The 22,129-nt window shown below is 35.8% G+C and overlaps 1 protein-coding gene across 1 annotated transcript in view; it reads right to left on the reverse strand.

Moving 5' to 3' along the window:
- TWSG1 (twisted gastrulation BMP signaling modulator 1) overlaps nucleotides 1–22,129 on the reverse strand; it is a 76,216-nt gene that overhangs the window by 43,223 nt on the left and 10,864 nt on the right. The window contains exon 3 of the mRNA XM_036880701.2: nucleotides 3,583–3,682. Within this exon, the coding sequence (XP_036736596.1) occupies nucleotides 3,583–3,682 (100 nt within the window). The remainder of the gene's footprint in view (nucleotides 1–3,582; nucleotides 3,683–22,129) is intronic.

Consider the following 22,129-nt stretch of genomic DNA (forward strand, 5'->3'; position numbering starts at 1 on the left):
TGGTATATTTTCCATCATAATTCACTAATTTCTGCAACAAGTCAATGGAATTTTAAAAGGTGTTGAGGGGAGGAGGAATTGTTTTAGAATAAAAGCAACTTATGGAACCTAATGCCCAAATACAGTACGTGGACTCTGTGGGATCTTGATTAGACTATAATAGCTATAACCAACATTTAGCCAATGAGGGCAATCTGAGATGGACTGGGTATTAGATGTTAAGGAAGTACTGTTAATTATTTTAGGTATGGTAATGATACTGTATTATGTAAGAAAATTTATTCTTTTTTGAGATGTATAACTAAGGTACTTTGGAGATGTAGTGAAATTATTTATTTTGTAATACTCTAACAAAAAAGTTGTGGGGAAGAAAGACAAGACAGACAAATGGAAAAAACAAGTATGTAATAGAGCTGGTACACAGCCATTCACTGTGCTATTTCTGCATATATTTGGAAAAACAAAAGCAAAATAAACAAACAGCCAACAACAGAACCCTGTAGATAGGGATCTAGGATCCAAAACCACAGGCTTTGAGGAACACCTTGGACAGCAAGGATGAAATAAGTCATGGTGGTTACTGTTACGCTAAGAGAAAATGAGTTAAGAGAAACCGATTCTTTTACACAAAGTGACTGGAAGAGAAAGCTTGCTAGAAACAGCATGTGCGAACAGTCTACAGACTGAAACAGGAAGGGAAAGCTGCTCTCTAATTTGGGTTCTCTCTGCGGTCTGTGCCCCACCCATGAAAAGTATGGGGAATGTTTCAACTTAGAGGGGAGGAGCGGCCACATGTTCCCAAAGGATGTGCAGAGCACCTAATGTAAAAGAGGACTGCCTGCAAAAAAGAGTACTGCTGTACAAAAAGACCTGGGATATCTAAATTATATCCTAGAAAGTAGAGAGATTAACTGCATTTAAAATGAAAGATAAAGTTACATTATGAATTCAAAGTTTAAAACTGATTAAATCCCTCAAGGTAAATAATATATATTTTTAAAATAGGAACAAGCCAGAAGCACATCAGTTGCTTCTAAAATTGTAGAGATATGAACATGTATAAATATTCTTTCTTAGTAGAAGAACTGCACAAATTTTTCCTGTAAGAAGCAGAATGGCACAGTACTGTCATGTAATACTGAACACACACACACACACACACACACACACACACACACACACTCGAATATACACACACATTATTTAGTTAACGCTAAAGGTGTATTTGTGTATTTGGCATCATAATTAAATGAAACATGCTTGTATGTATATCAGGGGTTAATATGTTTACTTTCTTTTTACTTTCATCGTATGTATTAACTTATATTTAATGCTCCAAAATAATTCAAAGCTTCTTTCATTTCAGCTGACATAATAAAACAATTATAGCCATCAAGGGTATAAACTATCCACATTGGGAGAATAATGCAGTAAGAACTCATTTATTTGACAGTCATAAAACACTGGAGCACCTACTGTATACTGAACACTACACTAGCAGTTAGCAATACCAAGAATATCTAAGATGACAGAGGGAAAGACATTTCTGTCCTGGTTCTCTCAGAATTCACTACAAACAATATAGAAAAGCAGGAAACTGAAACACTAACTCCACCTTGGAAGAAGCTAAGAGCTAAATGTAACAACTAAGCAGGCTCCCACATAGGAAGACGTGCACCACCCAAATCTGGGAGGATGTGAGAGGTGGGGACACCATGTATTGCAGAAGCAAGCTATATTGGATAGTTATGCCTCCAGGTCCCTGTCTCTCTTCTTCCACAACTGTCAGAGACAAGAGGATTATTCTCTAGAGAAATTAAACTGAAGAGACCCTGTGCTGGGAATACCAAAAACTGTAAAAGATGGAGATACAGATGGAAAGAAACAAGGAAAGCAAGTGACAGTATTACTGGATATTGACATTGTGCCTCAGGATCTCAGAACATCTGCAACCAGCTCTGCTACCCAACCCCAGGCAACACACTCAGAGATCCTTCTCTGAAAAAGCTGTACAAGACCAAAGGGAAAGACCTACAGACACTGAGATAGAGGGCCTCAGTGAAAAAGCCAGTTCACTCACCAATCACCCACATGAGGCAAACTTGATCCCAGGCCTTGTCCAAACACACAGGGCTCCCAGTCAGTGCCCAACTTTTACAGATGAATAGATGGCCAAGGATCACCAGACATTTGAGGAAATGGAAACAGGGCAGAGCAGAACGAAAAACTTCAACAACCAAACTCTACAATGAACAGTCCCAGAAAGAGAAGAAAAATATTTTATTTATAAAACAAAAACAGTGTGTTCCCCAAAACGGACAATCAGAGAAGGCTCTTGGAAATTAAATTGAAAGTCAAAACTTTAAACATTGGTATAGAGGCTAGAAGATTAGGAAATCTCTCAGGAAGCAAACTCTAAAACAAAAAGACATATAATAGTATTATTCATTTAATAAATTAGTGTTTACACGATTGTGAATCAAACTAGTATGTAACATTAATTTACTCAGTGGATTGTTAAAGTAATTATTGATTAAACTAGAAGCAGCAATAAAACTACATGGGGAAGATAAGAGAAGAAAGCTAACTCATCATCTACCATATAAGAAGTAACATATAGTTTCTAAAATCAAAGAATCAGGGGAAGAGTACAAGGATATTATCTAGAATTATAGAAATAATACAGTGACAAAGAGTTGAGAGTGGTTGTCTCAAGGTCAAAGGATTGGGAAGATCCTTTGTGAGCATATAACTGAAGTATGTGCATATATATATACCACTTTGATAAAAATGAGATTTAAATAGAAGGTTATATTCTAGAGAAATTAAACTAACGTCGTTTATCATCATCCTTGTTCTCAAGGAGTTTAAACTCTATTGGAAGAGACATGCAAAACAATTACAATAACATGTAAAACATGACCTCCTAGAGACAGACAATCTGAAGCACTGGGGAGCCTTTCTCAGTCAAAAGAGGAAGATTTCTGAGACAAGGGGACACTTGAACTGCATTAAAAGATGGAAAAGTTAACTGGTCAGACAGAGGACAATGAGTGTTTCTTCTAGGACGTTTTCTTTCTAAAACACAAATGTAACATACAAATGTAACATTCTATAAAATTCTTTTGCAGCACCTTGTTTTTTTTTTACTTACTATGTCTTGGAGGCTGTTCCTCAGAAAACTCTTAACAATAGTTTTAGTTTCTCAAGAACTTTTAGTGAAGTCTTACATAAAGGAAGACAATCTATTTTTTAATATGCCAAGTACCTATTTTTTATTTGCAACTATAATACATGCTTATTATAAATTGAACAGTACAAAACATTTAAAAAGTACATTTCCCATTGTTCCTCTACTCCATCTTCCCAAGAATATGCACTTTTAATTTCCTCCCAAACCTTTTTCTATTAAAAAAATACACAAAAATGTAAATATTATTCAATACAAGCAAATGTTATAACACATGTCCTATATACACAGTAGTATCTACGCACAAAATACATTTATATTCTCTAAAGTCTCTTAAAGTCAAGGATTCTGTGATAAGAAATATTAAGAAACTATACTGCCTGTCAACTCACCAACACAATCACAGCACTCATCCCAAAGGGTCCCAAGACACAGCATACACTCTTTGCAACAGGAACAATTTCCTTCCCCAGGTCGGCACTGGCAGAGCTCCTAGAAATAAAAAAGATGTTCAACTTTGAAGTTTCAAATCACTGTCTTTAAAATTGTTAATTTTTTGCAGCAAAAAACTCCACGATGTTTGCATTTATAGTGATTTATTCTTAACACAATTTTTTTACCAAAGATCATTAACTATTTATAGAAACATAACTATCTACAATGTCAAGAAGATTTATATTTTCTTTGGACACATTCAGTGAACACATTGTGGATGTTTTTATATTATTTTGAAACAAAATATTTTACTTTGTAACCCATTACTGTACCCCCACATCGCCTTGAAAAATAATTCAGTCTAAGTAGAAAATCTGCCTTTCAGCTATTACGTTCATTGTCCAAATTCATCTACATGAATAGCCAACTTGCAGTGGGAGCTACAGTTTCGCAACAAGTAGAGTGTGAATAAAAACATCTTTTAAAAACTGTTCTTTTTATTGATCTATAACATATTAAAACAGTATGCTTGGTGTGGTAGATTGTTTACAAAGAAAGAAGCAATTATTCCCCTGCCTATGTCCACTCTCTTCACAATATAACTTTGCAGGTCCTCCAATCAAGGGATGGGGTCTATTTCTAGACCAGCTGGTTGAGGGGTGATTGTGGGGTAAGTTGGGGTTCCTATGGCCAGGATCCTCACTGAACCTAAAGCACTTGATGATGTAATTGGCCTGTTGCTAGGCTACTGCTTCCACACCCCTACGCAATAAGCTATTCACTATGCAAACAGCTCGGCCCAGTGCTCTGGGTGGAGGCAGAGATGCTAGTGCTTGATCCTATCGCCAGGAGAACAAGCCGGGTAATAAACCCTTTTACCCCAAGAACATTCTACTGTCATTTTTTTGGTCACATTGAATCCATAGAGAACTTGCCTGGGGCTGAAACCCACTGGCAAGACAGTGATCTTCACCCTTGCTTAGATTAGCAGAATTCAGTGGAAGAAACATTGTATTGGTGCTGATTCTAGGTCTCAAGAGCACTGAGGACTTCCACTCTTTCTCTTAGAACTGGGCCAGGGAGCTGCAGGTGCCTCGGAGAAGGCCACGTGGGCAAGGCAGTCCACCTGAAGCCATGCTTGCTGACGACAGACACAGGAATGAGCCTAGAAAAACCACCCAGCTGATAAAGGCCCAAATTGCCAACGCACAGAAACAAGAACTAAATAAATGGTTATTGTTTAAAGCTACTCAACTTTGGGGTGGTTTGTTACTCCATGAAAGCTAACACAGCTTGCTTTGAAGCTTCAAGGTAAATTCCTTTGGCCCATAGCACCAGGCAGCCACTGCTAAACAAATCCAACTTAAGCAAAATTCTATTGCCACATTGCCTACTTGCCTTTCCCTAGGTTACGAGATACCATACATATTTTTAAAAACTTAAACATGGCACATTTTTATCACTATTCAATTCATCTCATTAGATTTCTAGACTACTGGAGTTACTCCATCATTCTAATACGACCTTTTGCAATGTTAATGTTTAATTCCTTGTTTTTTTCTTCTTCAGAAGTCTCCTAGCTATTACACAGCACTTTCAAGAATCAACACATGTTATTTTCTAACTAATTCATTAGTTTGATGTTAGCATATATCTGTGATCTATGTATACACAAGTTTAATATGTCAGTACTGTGGAATTCTGCATTCATGTAAAGCAGACCTTAGTTGACTTTGCTAAGGTCTGACAGAAAGAGGGAGACTTCCTGAGAAATACAGATGCTTCATCTAAAACTTATCATGCTTGATTCAGAAAAACTCAAACTTACTTGGAAATCTAGAAAACCAGAGTTGCCAAACATATATTTTGTGACTTGTTTCACCATAAAAACCTGTCTGCCCTGTCTGAAGTTAGAGAACATTTTCTGAGTACACATTTTTTAAAACACCATTGGAATTAAGAATATTGATACTTTTAAGTCTTTTAGTTTATTAAAGGTTGTCACTTTGTCACAAGAAATAAGGCTTCTTTTACATTTTACATTACACATAGAAAATATCCCTTTCCTATCTTAGTTGCTTATATTTACACTTACTATTTAGCTCAGGAGAAACAAATTAGAAAAGCAATAAATTTATTCAAAGAATATGGCTCTCCTTTTTCTGTCTATTGCAGCTTCCAAATGGTAGCTTGTTAAATGAATTACTGTATATTACAAATTATTTAAAAATGAATGTAAATTTAGTGCTTCTATTAGAGATATCTGAGTCTTTAAAGTCTGAGTCTGTACAATGCTTTTAATTAGAATGACAGGGTACATGATACCCTAAGATTACTGCTAATTAATGGAAGGTTAAACCTAAAACTATTTAAATTGCATGAACTTGCCTGGATTATCTAGCTCTTAAGATTAAATCTACTTCACACCCTTTTAGTAGATGCCTATACTTTTACATGTCACTGTGATAGAGTAATGTACTGTAGTAACATACATACTGATTTATAATTTACTGATACAACACAAAGTGAGAAGCTACAGGAAGCCATGACATAGGGGAAATGACTTAAAGACAAGCTTTACTGCTATACTATTTAAAGATGAAAATCCAGGTTAAGACTTTATTGGTAAAAATTACTGCTAAAACTGGTTGAATGTCAAGTAATAAAACGTTGAAAAATATCTGTCTTAATAAAACAAACTGATTTTAACCATATAAATTAAGAAATTTTACAGAGTAAATAAGCCTCAAAATAGATAGAATAATCTCTATTTTTTGATGACTCATGTCAGCTATTCTTTTCAGGAGACTGGGAAATAAGGAAAATGAGATGCTCAAACCAACCTTTCAGTCAGCATTTTTGCCTTCTCAATTTTCAAAAACACACTTAACTTTTCACTTTCCAGGGAAAAATTCCAGGCAAATTTAATACATGGCATTTAGAATCTCAAAAACCTCACTGCAAATCAAGAGAGCAAAAATATATGGGAATCACTTGTTTTATGACTATTGTTAAGTCAAGGAAAAATTAGAAACAATGAATTTTCATGTGTTAATAATTACGAATAACAATCACATATAGCTCCCCAAGTAATTAATTCTTTTCTATTCACTTTCCATGTCCTTCAAAATCACATTACTGAACAATGTTTGGTCATAAACACATTTAGAAATGTATAACTTAATTTGACAGCAAGCACACTGTGTTCACTATGAATGTTTCTAAGTATAAAAAACATCTCTAAAGTACTTTGAACCTAAGTATTGAAATACAAAAGAAGAAAACCCTCAAATGTAACTCTGTGATGAATCAAAGGTCACAGAAAAAGCATTTCAAAATTGCTCTTTTAAATTGAGCAGAGCATTTTCTTCATGACACTTAAAAAGAGATCTTTACCTGTAGCTGTTTTAGTTATGAGGACATAAATGAATCTTCTATAATCAGAAAGGCTCTGCCAAAGAGGCTAGCGTCAAGATAAAATAAATGCTTTAATATTTTTTTAAATAATGTTTTAATTGTAAAAGACTGAAAAATATCTAGTAGAAAGAAAAATACTCAAATTTCTACAGATTTCTAACAAAATGATTGTATACTCTCCTTATCTAAAAAAAAATAAGCATTTCCCTTTTGTAAAAAATCTGTCAACATAATTTAATAGCTGCATAATAGTATATACTATGTACTAAAATGCAGAAATAGCCCTTAAATTCTTGATTCCTTCCACATTTTGTCTACTTTCTCATTCTTTAACACCACCTTCAAAAATTTCATTATCTTCCATTTTACTATTATTTCGAAGTCTCCATTTCTTAAATAGAAAATACGGTTGGGTTAAGATGTGGAATTTTCTGTTTGGACTGGCTATTTATACATTTTACTAACTTCACTATGACTAAACTTGACTACTGCTTAGTTGAGTGGAACATGTGATAACAACCGAACACAAAGTCCACAGAAGTCCAAGATTCAATGCTTCCACTTATTTACTGTCACCACCTCCTCCAAAGTTCCGAAGTAGGTTTTATTTAACACTAACAGGCACTGTGTAAAGCGTTTTATATGCATTATCTTCAATCTCATAAAGCCCCTATCAAAGCAGTTACCATAAATAAAATTCCAAATTTACGGAAATTTGTGTATCATTGAGTTAATAAGTAGCAGAGATTTGACCCCAGTTTGGGTTAGATTTTCCTGCTTTTTAAACACCAGAATGAGAAATATAAAGTTCATTTCTTAACAACTTATGATCTCAATAATTATAGTTATTACTTTCTTAGAGAGAATGAGCCCATAATTAAATTTAGATAATCCTTTGGGTTGTTTGATCAAAGGCGTTATTTTATCTTCCACTCTCAGTACCTGAATACAATTAGAAGTGCTGTTGCCCAAGTTTAATCATTGTTTGTAAAGGTAAAATAAGCATCATTGGCTAAGAGCTGCAAAACCAGTGAGTTAGAATTTAATACTTAAATCCTTTGTTGCTTTGGCCAGCTCTGCAAGTCTCAGAGAAAGTGTAGGTGTTGCTCATGGTACAAAGAAGGCTGAGGAGTGAGATGATGATTCGTCTCAGTTCCCAAAACTGGAACTTTGACATCAGGTCTTCTCACTTGAGGCTGTACCTACCACCATGCTCTTGCATGTTATGTTAGAGCCAGAATAATAAGGAATAAGACATCTGTTATCTGCATGAAGTACTATGCAAAATGTTCTTAAAGTTTGCTAATCATGTTGTTCAATAAACTTATGATGGAAAAGTGAAACTTTATTCTAAAGGGAAAACAAAACTTTAAACATTTGGGCTATCCTACTTTGATATCTGGAGAGAACTTGACAAACTGCTTAAAAGCTTTTATGAAATAAAAACCTGGCAAGACAAAGTTTTGGGGAAGAATCTAATCATTTAAAATGTGTTTTGCTACATTTATGTTAGCAAAAATCTTGAACATCACAGAGCATTTTAAACTTTTGAATGCCAGAAGACAGATTTTAGGTAATTATTCAATCTACTTTAATGGAAAATCTTATTCTCTTTATAACTGAGATCTTAATCCTCTATGTGAAATAAGTGGGGGGGGGGGTTATTACTCATCTAAGACTAAAACTAGACTTTAGAGTTAAATTTATTTTACAGACTTCCAAATTTCCAGGCCAGAAAAGGAAACTTTGAAATTGAAGAAGGATCTTATTATATTTTTGCTGTTCAGTTACTGATAAGTATTTCCATTCTCTAATTTTGCCACGATCTGAGAGATCTGTTAGCACCATTGTTAAAACAGGAAACGTCATCATTGAAAACATTATACAGTAGTCTAGTGGACAGCAAATGACTTGGATTTACAAGATCTGGATTCAAGTCCTAGCCCACAGGCTGCAGCATGTAACATCAAATCTCAGTTTTTCAGTCATAACAGGGATGGTATTCCTGAAAGGCTATTTTCTCTTTCAGACTTTTGCATCCAACTGGGATAATGGCTATCAAAATGCTTTGGTGACCTAGCAACACCACTCCCAGCTATTTACTCAACAGAAAGAAACAAATATGTCCACACAAATATCTGTACATGAAAGTATAAATATCAAGTGTATTTATAATCACCAAGAAATGGAAACAACCTAATGTCCATTAGCTAGTAAATGGATAAACAAATGTGGAGCTTTTACACCATGGAATACTATTCAGCAATACAAAAGAAAGAACTACCTGATAACATGCTACAACATGGATCAATCTTAAAAGCATTACACTTAATGAAAGAAGCCAGGCGAACACAAATGGCTTCATATTGCATGAGTCTGTTCATAAGACATTCTGGAAAAGGCAAAATCAAGGGTCAAAAATCAGTGGTTGACAGGTGCTAAGATAGAAGAGGAGGCTAGTTTTAACAACAAAGGGACACAAGGGGACTTTTGAAGATGATGAAAATATGCCCTGTCTTGATTGTGGTAGTGGTTACATGAGCATGCTTGTCAAAAATCATAGAACTGTATACCTAAAAACGAGTGAACTATATTGTATGTTAATTACACTTCAATACATCTGACCCAGAAAAGTGCTTTGGGAGATCTGGGAATCCTTTATTTCATCTTTGAAAGACTATATGGTACATTCTGGTCCATAAGCTTATTATTTTAATAAACCTGAGTTGAAAAACACAGAGTATTATATAAATGAAAGCTGGTTTTAAAGAAAGCAACATAGAACATAGCTCTCATAACTATGAATACATACTTTTTTTTTACATAGAAACATAAAACAATGCTAGTGGAAAATGCAGAACACAAAACTTGTATATACAATGTAATTATTAAAAATCACCTAAACGTAGAATAAAAACCTAGACAGGACTCTCAAAATACCGAGTAGTCCATACTTGGAAAAGAGGACTATGAATGATTTACTTCCCTTATTCTACTTCTATCTTATGAATTTCCTTTGAATGAAATATTTTTATAATATCAAAGAAACATTTATTTGGGTAGCATGACTTCTTAAGATCCAATTTTAATATTTGTTCAAAAAAATAAGATAAAAACAGGGGGTGGAGCCAACATGGCGGCGTGAGTAGGACAGTGGGAATCTCCTCCCAAAAACGTATATATTTTTGAAAATACAACAAATACAACTAATCCTAAAAGAGAGACCAGAAGACACAGGACAAGAGCCAGACTACATCCACACGTGCGAGAGCCCAGCGCCTGGTGAAAGGGGTAAGATACAACCCCCGGCCTGGTGGGACCCGAGCACACCTCCTGCAAGCTCCCGGCGGGAGGGAGAGGGAGCCCAGGACTGCTAAACACCCAGACCCAGCCACCCGCACCAGAGCACAGACACAGTGCATGCGTGGAGGGAGGAAAATAGGGAAATAGGGCAGCAAGACCTCTGAGCGGGTTCCGAAGCTGATGCCCCTGTGACAAAGAAAAGCGAGTGCTTTTTGAAAGTCTTAAAGGGACAGGGACTTAACAGCTAGATGGAAACAACACAGGTCACAGAGCAGTGGCTGAAAATTACAGGGAAAACCGGGCGCACTAACCCCCTGGGCAACAGCTCTGAGACCCCTCATGGAGGTAAACAGCCAAACAGCTCCTGTCCATTACCCCTCCGGGCGCTGCGAAAGCAGAGAAACAGCCTAAGGCAAACCATGCCCACAGAAAGGGAGATCACTCCATATCGGCCGAGCAAGACACAAAGACCCAGCCTACATGCAATTACCCAACACAAGCCACTAGGGGTTGCAGTTGTCCCAGTAAAGAAAGGCCAGTAGCAAGTGAAAATTTTGGCCCTCCCAGCTGACAGTCAATAGCACCTGTCAACATGAAAAGGCAAAAAAATATGATCCAGACAAGACTAACCCAGACAGCTTCAGCATCTGCTACATCTTCCCCTGAGAAGGAACCTGGGGAGATAGATTTAGCCAGTCTTCCAGAAAAAGAATTCAAAACAAAAGTCATAACCATGCTGATGGACTTGCAGAGAAATATGCAAGAACTAAGGAAGGAGAATACAGAAATAAAACAAGCTCTGGAAGGACTTCAAAACAGAATGGACGAGATGCAAGAGACCACTAATGGACTAGAAAATAGAGAACAGGAACGCAGAGAAGCTGATGCAGAGAGAGATAAAAGGATCTCCAGGAATGAAAGAATTTTAAGAGAGCTGAGTGACCAATCGAAATGGAACAATATCCACATTATAGGGGTACCAGAAGAAGAAGAAGAGAGAAAAAGGGATAGAAAGTGTCTTTGAAGAAATAATTGCCAAAAAATTCCCCAAACTAGGGGGAGAAATAGCCTCTCAGACCACAGAGGTACACAGAACTTCCATGACAAGGGATCCAAGGAGGGCAACACCAAGACACATAATAATTAAAATGGCAAAGATCAAAGACAAGGACAAAGTATTAAAGGCAGCCAGAGAGAAAAAGAAGGTTACCTACAAAGGAAAACCCATCAGGCTATCATCAGACTTCTCAACAGAAACCCTACAGGCCAGAAGAGAATAGCATGATATACTTAATGCAATGAAACAGAACGGCCTTGAACCAAGTCTACTGTATCCAGCACGAATATCATTTAAATATGAAGGAGGGATTAAACAATTCCCAGACAAGCAAAAGTTGAGGGAATTTACTTCCCACAAACCACCTCTACAGGGCATTGTACAGGGACTGCTCTAGATGGGAGCACTCCTAAAAAGAGCACAGAACAAAACACCCAACATATGAAGAAGGCAGAAGGAGGAATAAGAAGGGAGAGAAATAAAGAATCACCAGACCGCATTTATAATAGCTCAACAAGCGAGTAAAGTTAGACAGTAAGATAGTAAAGAAGCTAACCCTGAACCTTTGGTAACCACAAACTTAAAGCCTGCAATGGCAATAAGTTCATACCTTTCAATAATCACCCTAGATGTAAATGGACTGAATGCACCAATCAAAAGACACAGAGTAATAGAATGGACAAAAAAGCAAGACCCATCTATATGCTACTTACAAGAGACTCTCCTCAGACCCAAAGACATGCACAGACTTAAAGTCAAGGGATGGAAAAAGATATTTCATGCAAACGATAGGGATAAAAAAGCAGGTGATGCAGTACTAGTATCAGACAAAATAGACTTCAAAACAAAGAAACTAACTAACAAGAGATAAAGAAGGACATTACATAATCATAAAGGGCTCAGTCCAACAAGAGGATATAACCATTATAAATATATATGCACCCAACACTGGAGCACCAACACATGTGAAACAAATACTAACAGAACTAAAGGAGGAAATAGACTGCAATGCATTCATTTTAGGAGACTTCAACACACCATTCACTCCAAAGGACAGATCCACCAGACAGAAAATAAGTAAGGACACAGAGGCACTGAACAACACACTAGAACAGATGGACCTAATAGACATCTACAGAACTCTACATCCAAAAGCAACAGGATACACATTCTTCTCAAGTGCACATGGAACATTCTCCAGAATAGACCACATACTAGGCCACAAAAAGAGCCTCAGAAAATTCCAAAAGATTGAAATCCTACCAACCAACTTTTCAGACCACAAAGGCATAAAACTAGAAATAAACTGTACAAAGAAAGCAAAAAGGCTCACAAACACATGGAGGCTTAACAACATGCTCCTAAATAATCAATGGATCAATGACCAAATCAAAACGGAGATCCAGCAATATATGGAAACAAATGACAACAACAACACTAAGCCCCAACTTCTGTGGCACACAGCAAAAGTAGTCTTAAGAGGAAAGTATATAGCAATCCAAGCATATTTAAAAAAGGAAGAACAATCCCAAATGAATGGTCTAATGTCACAATTATCGAAACTGGAAAAAGAAGAACAAATGAGGCCTAAGGTCAGCAGAAGGAGGGACATAATAAAGATCAGAGAAGAAATAAATAAAATTGAGAAGAATAAAACAATAGCAAAAATCAATGAAACCAAGAGCTGGTTCTTTGAGAAAATAAACAAAATAGATAAGCCTCTAGCCAGACTTAGTAAGAGGAAAAGAGAGTCAACAGAAATCAACAGTATCAGAAACGAGAAAGGAAAAATCACGACGGACCCCACAGAAATACAAAGAATTATTAGAGAATACTATGAAAACCTATATGCTAAAAAGATGGAAAACCTAGAAGAAATGGACAACTTCCTAGAAAAATACAACCTTCCAAGACTGACCCAGAAAGAAACAGAAAATCTAAACAGACCAATTACCAGCAACGAAATTGTATCAGTAATCAAAAAACTACCCAAGAACAAAACCCCCGGGCCAGATGGATTTACCTCAGAATTTTATCAGACATAGAGAGAAGACATAATACCCATTCTCCTTAAAGTTTTCCAAAAAATAGAAAAGAAGGGAATACTCCCAAACTCATTCCATGAAGCCAACATCACCCTAATACCAAAACCAGGTAAAGACCCCACCAAAAAAGAAATTTACAGACCAATATCCCTGATGAATGTAGATGCAAAAATACTCAACAAAATTTTAGCAAACTGAATTCAACAATACATCAAGAGGACCATACACAATGACCAAGTGGGATTCATCCCAGGGATGCAAGGATGGTACAACATTCAAAAATCCATCAACATCATCCACCACATCAACAAAAAGAAGGACAAAAACCAAATGATAATCTCCATATATGCTGAAAAAGCATTCGACAAATTCAACATCCATTCATGATAAAAACTCTCAACAAAATGGGCTTAGAGAGGAAGTACCTCAACATAATAAAGGCCATATATCATAAACCCACAGCTAACATCATACTGAACAGCGAGAGGCTGAAAGCTTTTCCTCTGAGATCGGGAACAAGACACGGATGCCCACTCTCCCCACTGTTAATTCACCATAGTACTGGAGGTCCTAGCCATGGCACTCAGACAAAACAAAGAAATACAAGGAATCCAGACTGGTAAACAAGAAGTCAAACTGTCACTATTTGCAGATGACATGATATTGTACATAAAAAACCCTAAAGATTCCACTGCAAAACTATTAGAACTAATATCAGAATTCAGCAAAGTTGCAGGATACAAAATGAATACACAGAAATCTGTAGCTTTCCTATACACTAACAATGAACTAATAGAAAGAGAAATCAGGAAAACAATTCCATTCACAATTGCATTAAAAAAAAAAAACCTAGGAATAAACCTAACCAAAGAAGTGAAAGACTTATACTCCAAAAACTACAAGTCACCCTTAAGAGAAACTAAAGGGGACACTAACAGATGGAAACTTATCCCATGCTCGTGGCTAGGAAGAATTAATATCGTCAAAATGGCCATCCTGCCCAAAGCAATATACAGATTTGATGCAATCCCTATGAAACTACCAGCAACATTCTTCAATGAACTGGAACAAATAATTCAAAAATTCATATGGAAACACCAAAGTCCCCAAATAGCCAAAGCAATCCTGAGAAAGAAGAATAAAGTAGGGGGGATCTCACTCCCCAACTTCAAGCTCTACTATAAAGCCATAGTAATCAAGACAATTTGGTACTGGCATAAGAACAGAGCCACAGACCAATGGAACAGACTAGAGAATCCAGACATTAATCCAGACATATATGGTCAATTAATATTTGATAAAGGAGCCATGGACATACAATGGTGAAACGACAGTCTCTTCAACAGATGGTGCTGGCAAAACTGGACAGCTACATGTAGGAGAATGAAACTGGACCATTGTCTAACCCCATATACAAAAGTAAACTCAAAATGGATCAAAGACCTGAATGTAAGTCATGAAACCATTAACCTCTTGGAAAAAAACATAGGCAAAAACCTCTTAGACATAAACATGAGAGACCACTTCTTGAACATATCTCCCCTGGCAAGGAAAACAACAGCAAAAATGAACAAGTGGGACTATATTAAGCTGAAAAGCTTCTGTACAGCAAAAGACACCATCAATAGAACAAAAAGGAACCCTACAGTATGGGAGAATATATTTGAAAATGACAGATCCGATAAAGGCTTGACGTCCAGAATATATAAAGAGCTCACACGCCTCAACAAACAAAAAACAAATAACCCAATTAAAAAATGGGCAGAGGAACTGAACAGACAGTTCTCCAAAAAAGAAATACAGATGGCCAACAGACACATGAAAAGATGCTCCACATCACTAATTATCAGAGAAATGCAAATTAAAACTACAATGAGGTATCACCTCACACCAGTAAGGATGGCTGCCATCCAAAAGACAAACAACAACAAATGTTGGTGAGGCTGTGGAGAAAAGGGAACCCTCCTACACTGATGGTGGGAATGTAAATTAGTTCAACCACTGTGGAAAGCAGTATGGAGGTACATCAAAATGCTCAGAACAGACATACCATTTGAACCAGGAATTGAACTCCTAGGAATTTACCCTAAGAATGCAGCAATCAAGTTTGGGAAAGACCAATGCACCCATATGTTTATCGCAGCACTATTTACAATAGCCAAGAATTGGAAGCAACCTAAATGTCCATCGATAGATGAATGGATAAAGAAAATGTGGTACATATACACAATGGAATACCACTCAGCCATAAGAAAAGGGCAAATCCTACCATTTGCAGCAACTTGGATGGAGCTGGAGGGTATTATGCTCAGTGAAACAAGCCAAGCAGAAAAAGAGAAATACCAAATGATTTCACTCATCTGTGGAGTATAAGAACAAAGGAAAAACTGAAGGAACAAAACAGCAGCAGAATCACAGAACTCAAGAATGGACTAACAGGTACCAAAGGGAAAGGACTGGGGAGGATGGGTGGGTAGGGAGGGATAAGGGGGGGGAGAAGAAGGGGGGTATTAAGATCAGCATGCATGGGGGGGTGGGAGAAAGGGGACGGCTGTACAACACAGAGAAGACAAGTAGTGATTCTACAACATTTTGCTATACTGATGGACAGTAACTGTAAAGGGGTTTATAGGGAGGACCTGGTATACGGGAGAGCCTAGTAAACATAATATTCATCATGTAAGTGTGGATTAATGATAACAACAACAACAAAAAAAAAAGCAGTTCCTGTGTGGTGACCTCCAATGAGTTCTACACAATGATATAAAGGGCATATAAAAGTGTAGGCAAAGGGTCTGTTTGTGTTTATACAGAGGATCAAAGCCTAATTTGGCTACCCCAAAAATGAACTAAGATACGATATGAAAAAGAACTTCCAACATCAGCACTCTTTGGAAGACTCATGCCAGAAGATGATCATCAAAAAAACCCAACAAAGATCCACGCACTGGTACAGCTGTAGATGCACTCATCCCACCAGTTCCTGGACTTGCCATGGGAATGAAGGAGGAGATATCTAAGCTGGCCTGTGCATACAGTAAAACAACAAATTTGACTGAATCTATACTGTTGGAACTCAACCAAGAATTAGGAGAAGTGCAAATTGTAGTGCTCCAAAATCTTACAACTACAGACTATTTACTGTTAAAAGAACATATGGGATGTGAACAGTCCCCAGGAATGGGTTGTTTTAATTTGTCTGATTTCTCTCAGACTGTTCAAGTTCAGTTGGACAATAGCCACCATATCATAGATAAATTTTTACAAATGCCTAAGGTGCCTAACTGGTTTTCTTGGTTTCACTGGAGTTGGCTGGTAATTACAGGTGTGCTTTGGTTATGTAACTGTACTCCTATTATGTTATTGTGTGTGCACAATTTAATTAGTAGTTTAAAACCTATACATGCTGAAGTTACTCTACAAGAAGATATGTCAAAGAAATAATCAATCTTCCCATGTTTTCTTCCGCCTGCTACTTCTATCATTTTTCTTCTTCCTTCCTAATTACAACCCTGAAATAGAATTCGTGCCTCATATCGAATTTACCGAGTATCATAATTCTTCCTAGTGGTAAAGATACCTCAAGACAAATGCTGGGCATAGAAGCCACAGGGCATAAATATGCAAAGAAGTAAAAAGCTAACCTTTTCAAACAATAAGGCTTCTCTCTCACTTACCAACTTTGCATTTCCCTGTATGGCCCCGGAAGATGACTGGTTAGCAGAGACGGTAAGATTCCCCAAGGGAGGAACAACCTAAGACAGGCACAGTCGCAGGGGGGCCATCAGGTGAGAAATTGGGGATCAACAGAGGTGAGGCTTAGAACCTCACCCCCCCGTTCTGAGAGAAATCTTCTGCATACGTGGATGTTTTATTGCCCTGGTCTAGCTTGGATTAACACATAGTCTATAGGCACACACCTGATCATCTACATGTGCTCTCTTACAACACTAAACTATGTTTTCTACCTTTATCTTGTATCTACCTACCACTTCAGCATTTTATTAAAAATAATAATAAAGAGAGAAATGTGGTATCCACATATAAATCAAGTATAAAAATCAAATGAATATTCATATTTGAACTGACTGTTTATAGTTCATAATGCATGAGCAAAACCGAAAGTTTCTGTGATGACTGCCCTTGTACTGTTCACCATGTAAGAACTTATTCACTATGCAAGAATTTGTTTTCCATGTAAGAACTTGTTCGTTATGCTTCAGAAGATTGGAGACTGATGAAAATTAGGCTTGGGGTGGATTAATGATTGTGCATTGAGCATTGACTCCCCTATACAGAATTTTATTGTTGTTAACAACCATTTGATCAATAAATATGAGAGATGCCCTCACAAGAAGAAAAAAAAAAAAGTACACACTTCCAATTGTAAAATAAATAAGTAACCGGGATGTAATGTATAGCATAAGGAATATAGTCAAAATATTGTAACAACTTGGTATGGTGATAGCTGGTACCTAGAATTATCATGTATAAAATGTTGAATCATTGTGTTGTACACCTGAAACTAATGTAATACTGTGTGTCAACTACCCTTCAATAAAAATAATTATCTACAAAAAAAAATAATAGTAAGATAAAAACAGAAACTAAGGTTCTTAAAGATGAAGTTAAGCAAACTCTAAGTATTTGTAATATCTGGATGTAAAAAAGAACCCAGGAATATAAGAACAAAGCTAAATCCGTCAGTGCATATTCTATGCACCAGTAATCAACAGAGCATTAGATTGTACCTTTGCTGATACTACTTTTACAACCTTTACCTAATCAAATGGGTATTTAAAAACAAAGATATGAAGGAAAATGTCCTAAACAGTTTGCATTTACTCAAAAGAATAAACATAATTATAATTATGTTAGGTAAGAACAAATTTGTCTGAACATATTAATACTTTTTAAGAAGGACCTCAAACTTCAAACTCAGAAATGGAATACCTAATCAAACCTTAATATCTTGTCCTTTACAAATTCTAACTGACTGGTAAACTTTGCCCTGAAAATAATATAAACTTTAGTGAAACACTACTGAAAACAGAATTTACTCTTCTGGCTAAATAAATCGGCATATAAGTGCACATTTATACATGAACTACCAAAATATATTAACTGGCACCCATTTTTTATATAAACCTAGTAAAAAAATTTTAATCCTACTTACTTTGGAAGTCCCCAATGCATTTCCATAAAATAATCAGGGTGGGATGAGGTGGGGTAGGTACAGGTAAGACTGGACTGCCACACGGTGGTAAACTGCAGCCTAGAGGGGCAAATGGGCTATTTTACTACTCTACCTATATGACATATATTTGAAAATTTTCAAGTGTCACAATGAAACCCTCATCTTTGTTTTAATGTAATAATTCAACAGGTGAAATAGCCAGTGAAAATAAGTTTTAGTCCTCACTTATAAATTTTAGCAGCTCTTCTCATTGCATTTAACATTTGCAGGAAAACAATGCCTTATCGGCCCTTACATGATATCAGGTCTAACTCATTACTTCTGGGCATGAATTTCAATTATTTTCATGAAGTGTTAATTGATGATTTGTTAATTGTTAATTTGTTAATAAACTAAACAAAGGGACAAAAATGGGTTAGAGCAACTTTTAAGAGCAGAGAAGTAGAATGAAGGGGAAAAAACAATAGGAAAATAGGTAATGTTTACAAAAGGAAAGAAGAAACATTGTATATTGTAAACAAAAACATTACTAGTATAGTAACATATCAAGACAACTATAACAAGCGATTAATGTGGAATTCAATTAGCATTGATTAATATAAAAGGAGCAGAAAGTTAATTTTTTAGCTTTTTATGATTAAGAAAGCCCTGAAGTCATCTGAACTATTTATATTTCTAACTTAAAACAAAATATACTTTTAAAAAACTGGACTTATTAATAACATCTATTTTGAAACCCCAACTTATTTCAGAAAATCTAATCACAATATTTTTAGAATAAAAAGACTCAATTATCACATAAAAGTGGCAAATATTCAAATAACCAGTAAATGCTAAAATAACACATCAATGATCTTTGAATCTAAGTTTGAATATTTTCATGTAATATAATGTTTTTACCATCCTAAATATGCCCATAAGTATTAGCCAAAAGTACTCACAAGTCAATAAGGGGTTTTGCAGTTCTTAATACAAAACGGGTCTTGAGATTCTTGGGGTAGGAGCATAATATTGGTCCAGATTTTAAACCTTCTTTTCACAGAAGAGAAAAAAAACTAGTAAGGATCTTGTTAGAGGCAAAATCCTATATCATCATTTTTTTTTCTGAAAAAGGTCATCTAACCCACTTATATGAACAAGGGAATACACCAGGATGACAATTTACTTTAATGTTTAAAGTTAGATTTCTTTTCTGTCAGAAGCACAAGATAAATATTTATATAGGGACCACCCTTATGCATAGCAACGGGTAGGAGTGGCAAGGATGACTGTGCTGCCTTGTGACCATGCTGGTAAAAAATATTTACATAACTATGAGCTTCCAGGGAAAATTTTTCTACTTAGTTATGAGTTGCAGAAAGCTCAACATAAACAAATGTTCTAACTTATCCTCACAGTACATCATTTCAACACTACAGATGTTGTTTAAATCAAACCAAAATAACAAAAAGGAAATCTAAATTCCCTCTAAGAGGGAAGTAATATCTTTTTTTAAACTTCTGTATCACTATGTTTCTTAAAGTACTTATCTCCGACCTTCGTTTCTGTACATGTTCTTCTTCTGTATGTTTAAGAAGAAAAGCTATTATTGTCATCTAAAATGTCAAGGTGCCTCGTTCATTCTTGAAAATGAAAGCAGAATTATTTTTATTTATTTATATTTTTTATTAAGGTATCATTGATATACAATCTTACTGAAAGCAGAATTTTAACAACTTATAACTTAGTATGTGCAATGAAAAGCAAAGCCCCAGCAATTCTTAACCTTTTTAGGGCAACTACTTTGAGAAAGCTACAGATGTTTTTTCCCAGAAAACTGTGCATATACGATTTTGAATGTAATTCTGGGGATCCTCTGAAGCTTTTAAGTGGACCAAGGAAAGACCCATTAACAATTCTTGGCATGTGAAACATGAATAGCCCATCTGTTCTTCAACTAAAGAGAACAGGTATAAAAGAGGGCATTAAAATTCATTTCTACAGACCAGTCAGACTACCCTCAGACCCTAGAGCAAAAAGACAAGAACCAGGCATCTACCAACCACCCAAACACCCCAATCACAGCAAGAAAATCAGCCAGTCAAAACAAACACACACAGTTACAGAAAAGAGAATATTATACATATAAAAATAATAATAAAAGGGAATATTCCAGCCTTGTTTTTGTTTTTGTTTCCACATATAAGTGAAATCATAAGGTATTTGTCTTTCTCTGACTTATTTTACTTAGCATAATACTGCCCAAGTCCATCCATGTTGTTGCATATGGTGATATTTCTTTTTTTTTATGGTTAATATTCCAGTGTGTGTGTGTATATGTGTGTGTGTGTGAATAAATAAATAAATATATATATATGTATATGTATATATATATATATATATATGCCACATCTTCTTTATCCAGTCATCAATAGATGGACATTTGGGTTACTTCCATAACTTGGCTACTGTAAATCTGCTTCAATAAACATGAGGAAGCATAACATCTTTTTGATGTCTTTTGAATTAATGCTTCACGTTCTTTGGATAAACACCAAATTAATGTTTTCATTTTCTTTGGAATCGCTAGAATGTATGGTAGCTCTTTTTTTTAACTTTTTGGGAACCTCCACACAGTTTTCCATATGGCTGCAACAATTTACATTCTCACCAACATTTGTTACTGTCTTTTTGATAGTAGCTATTCTGTCAGGTATGAGGTAATATCTCATTTTGGTTTTGATTTGCATTTCCCTGATGATTAGTGATGATGAACATCTTTTCATGCATCTTTTGGCTATCTCTGTGTCTCCTTTGAAAATTGTCTATTCAGGCCCTCTGCCCATTTTTAAATCAGATTGGTTTTTTTTTGTGTTGAGTTGTATGAGTTCTTTATATATTTTGGATAATTGGATATACAGTTTGCAAATATCTTCTCCCGTTCAGTAAGTTGCCCTTTCATTTTACTGGTTTCTTTTGCTGTGCAAAAGCTTATTAGTTTCATGAATCCCAATTGTTCATTTTTGCTTTTGTTGCCCTTGACTGACAAGACAAATGTAATAAAAAGTATTTCTAAGACCAATGCTCAAGAGTTCATTGCCTAAGTTTTCTTTTAGGAGTTTAATGGTTTCAGGTCTTACATTTAGGACTGTAATCCATTTTGAGTGTACTTTTCTACTCAGTGTAAGAAAGTGGTCCAGTTTCATTCTTTTGCATGTAGCTGTACTGCTTTACCAACACCATTTATTGAAGAGACTGCCATTTCCCCATTGTTTATTCTCATCTCCTTTGTTGTAGATTAATTGGCCATATAAGCATGAGTTTATTTCTAGGCTCTCTAGTCTGTTCTATTGATCGATGTGACTGTTTTTGTGCCAATAACATAGTATTTTGATTACTATAGTTTGTAATATAGTTTGAAATCTGGGAAATTGATAACTCTAGCTTTGTTCTTCTTTCTCAAGATTGCTTTCGCTATTCAGGGTCTTTTGTGGTTCCATACAAAT

This window comes from Manis pentadactyla, chromosome 6 (assembly GCF_030020395.1).
Source record: "Manis pentadactyla isolate mManPen7 chromosome 6, mManPen7.hap1, whole genome shotgun sequence".
Classification (NCBI taxonomy): domain Eukaryota; kingdom Metazoa; phylum Chordata; class Mammalia; order Pholidota; family Manidae; genus Manis; species Manis pentadactyla.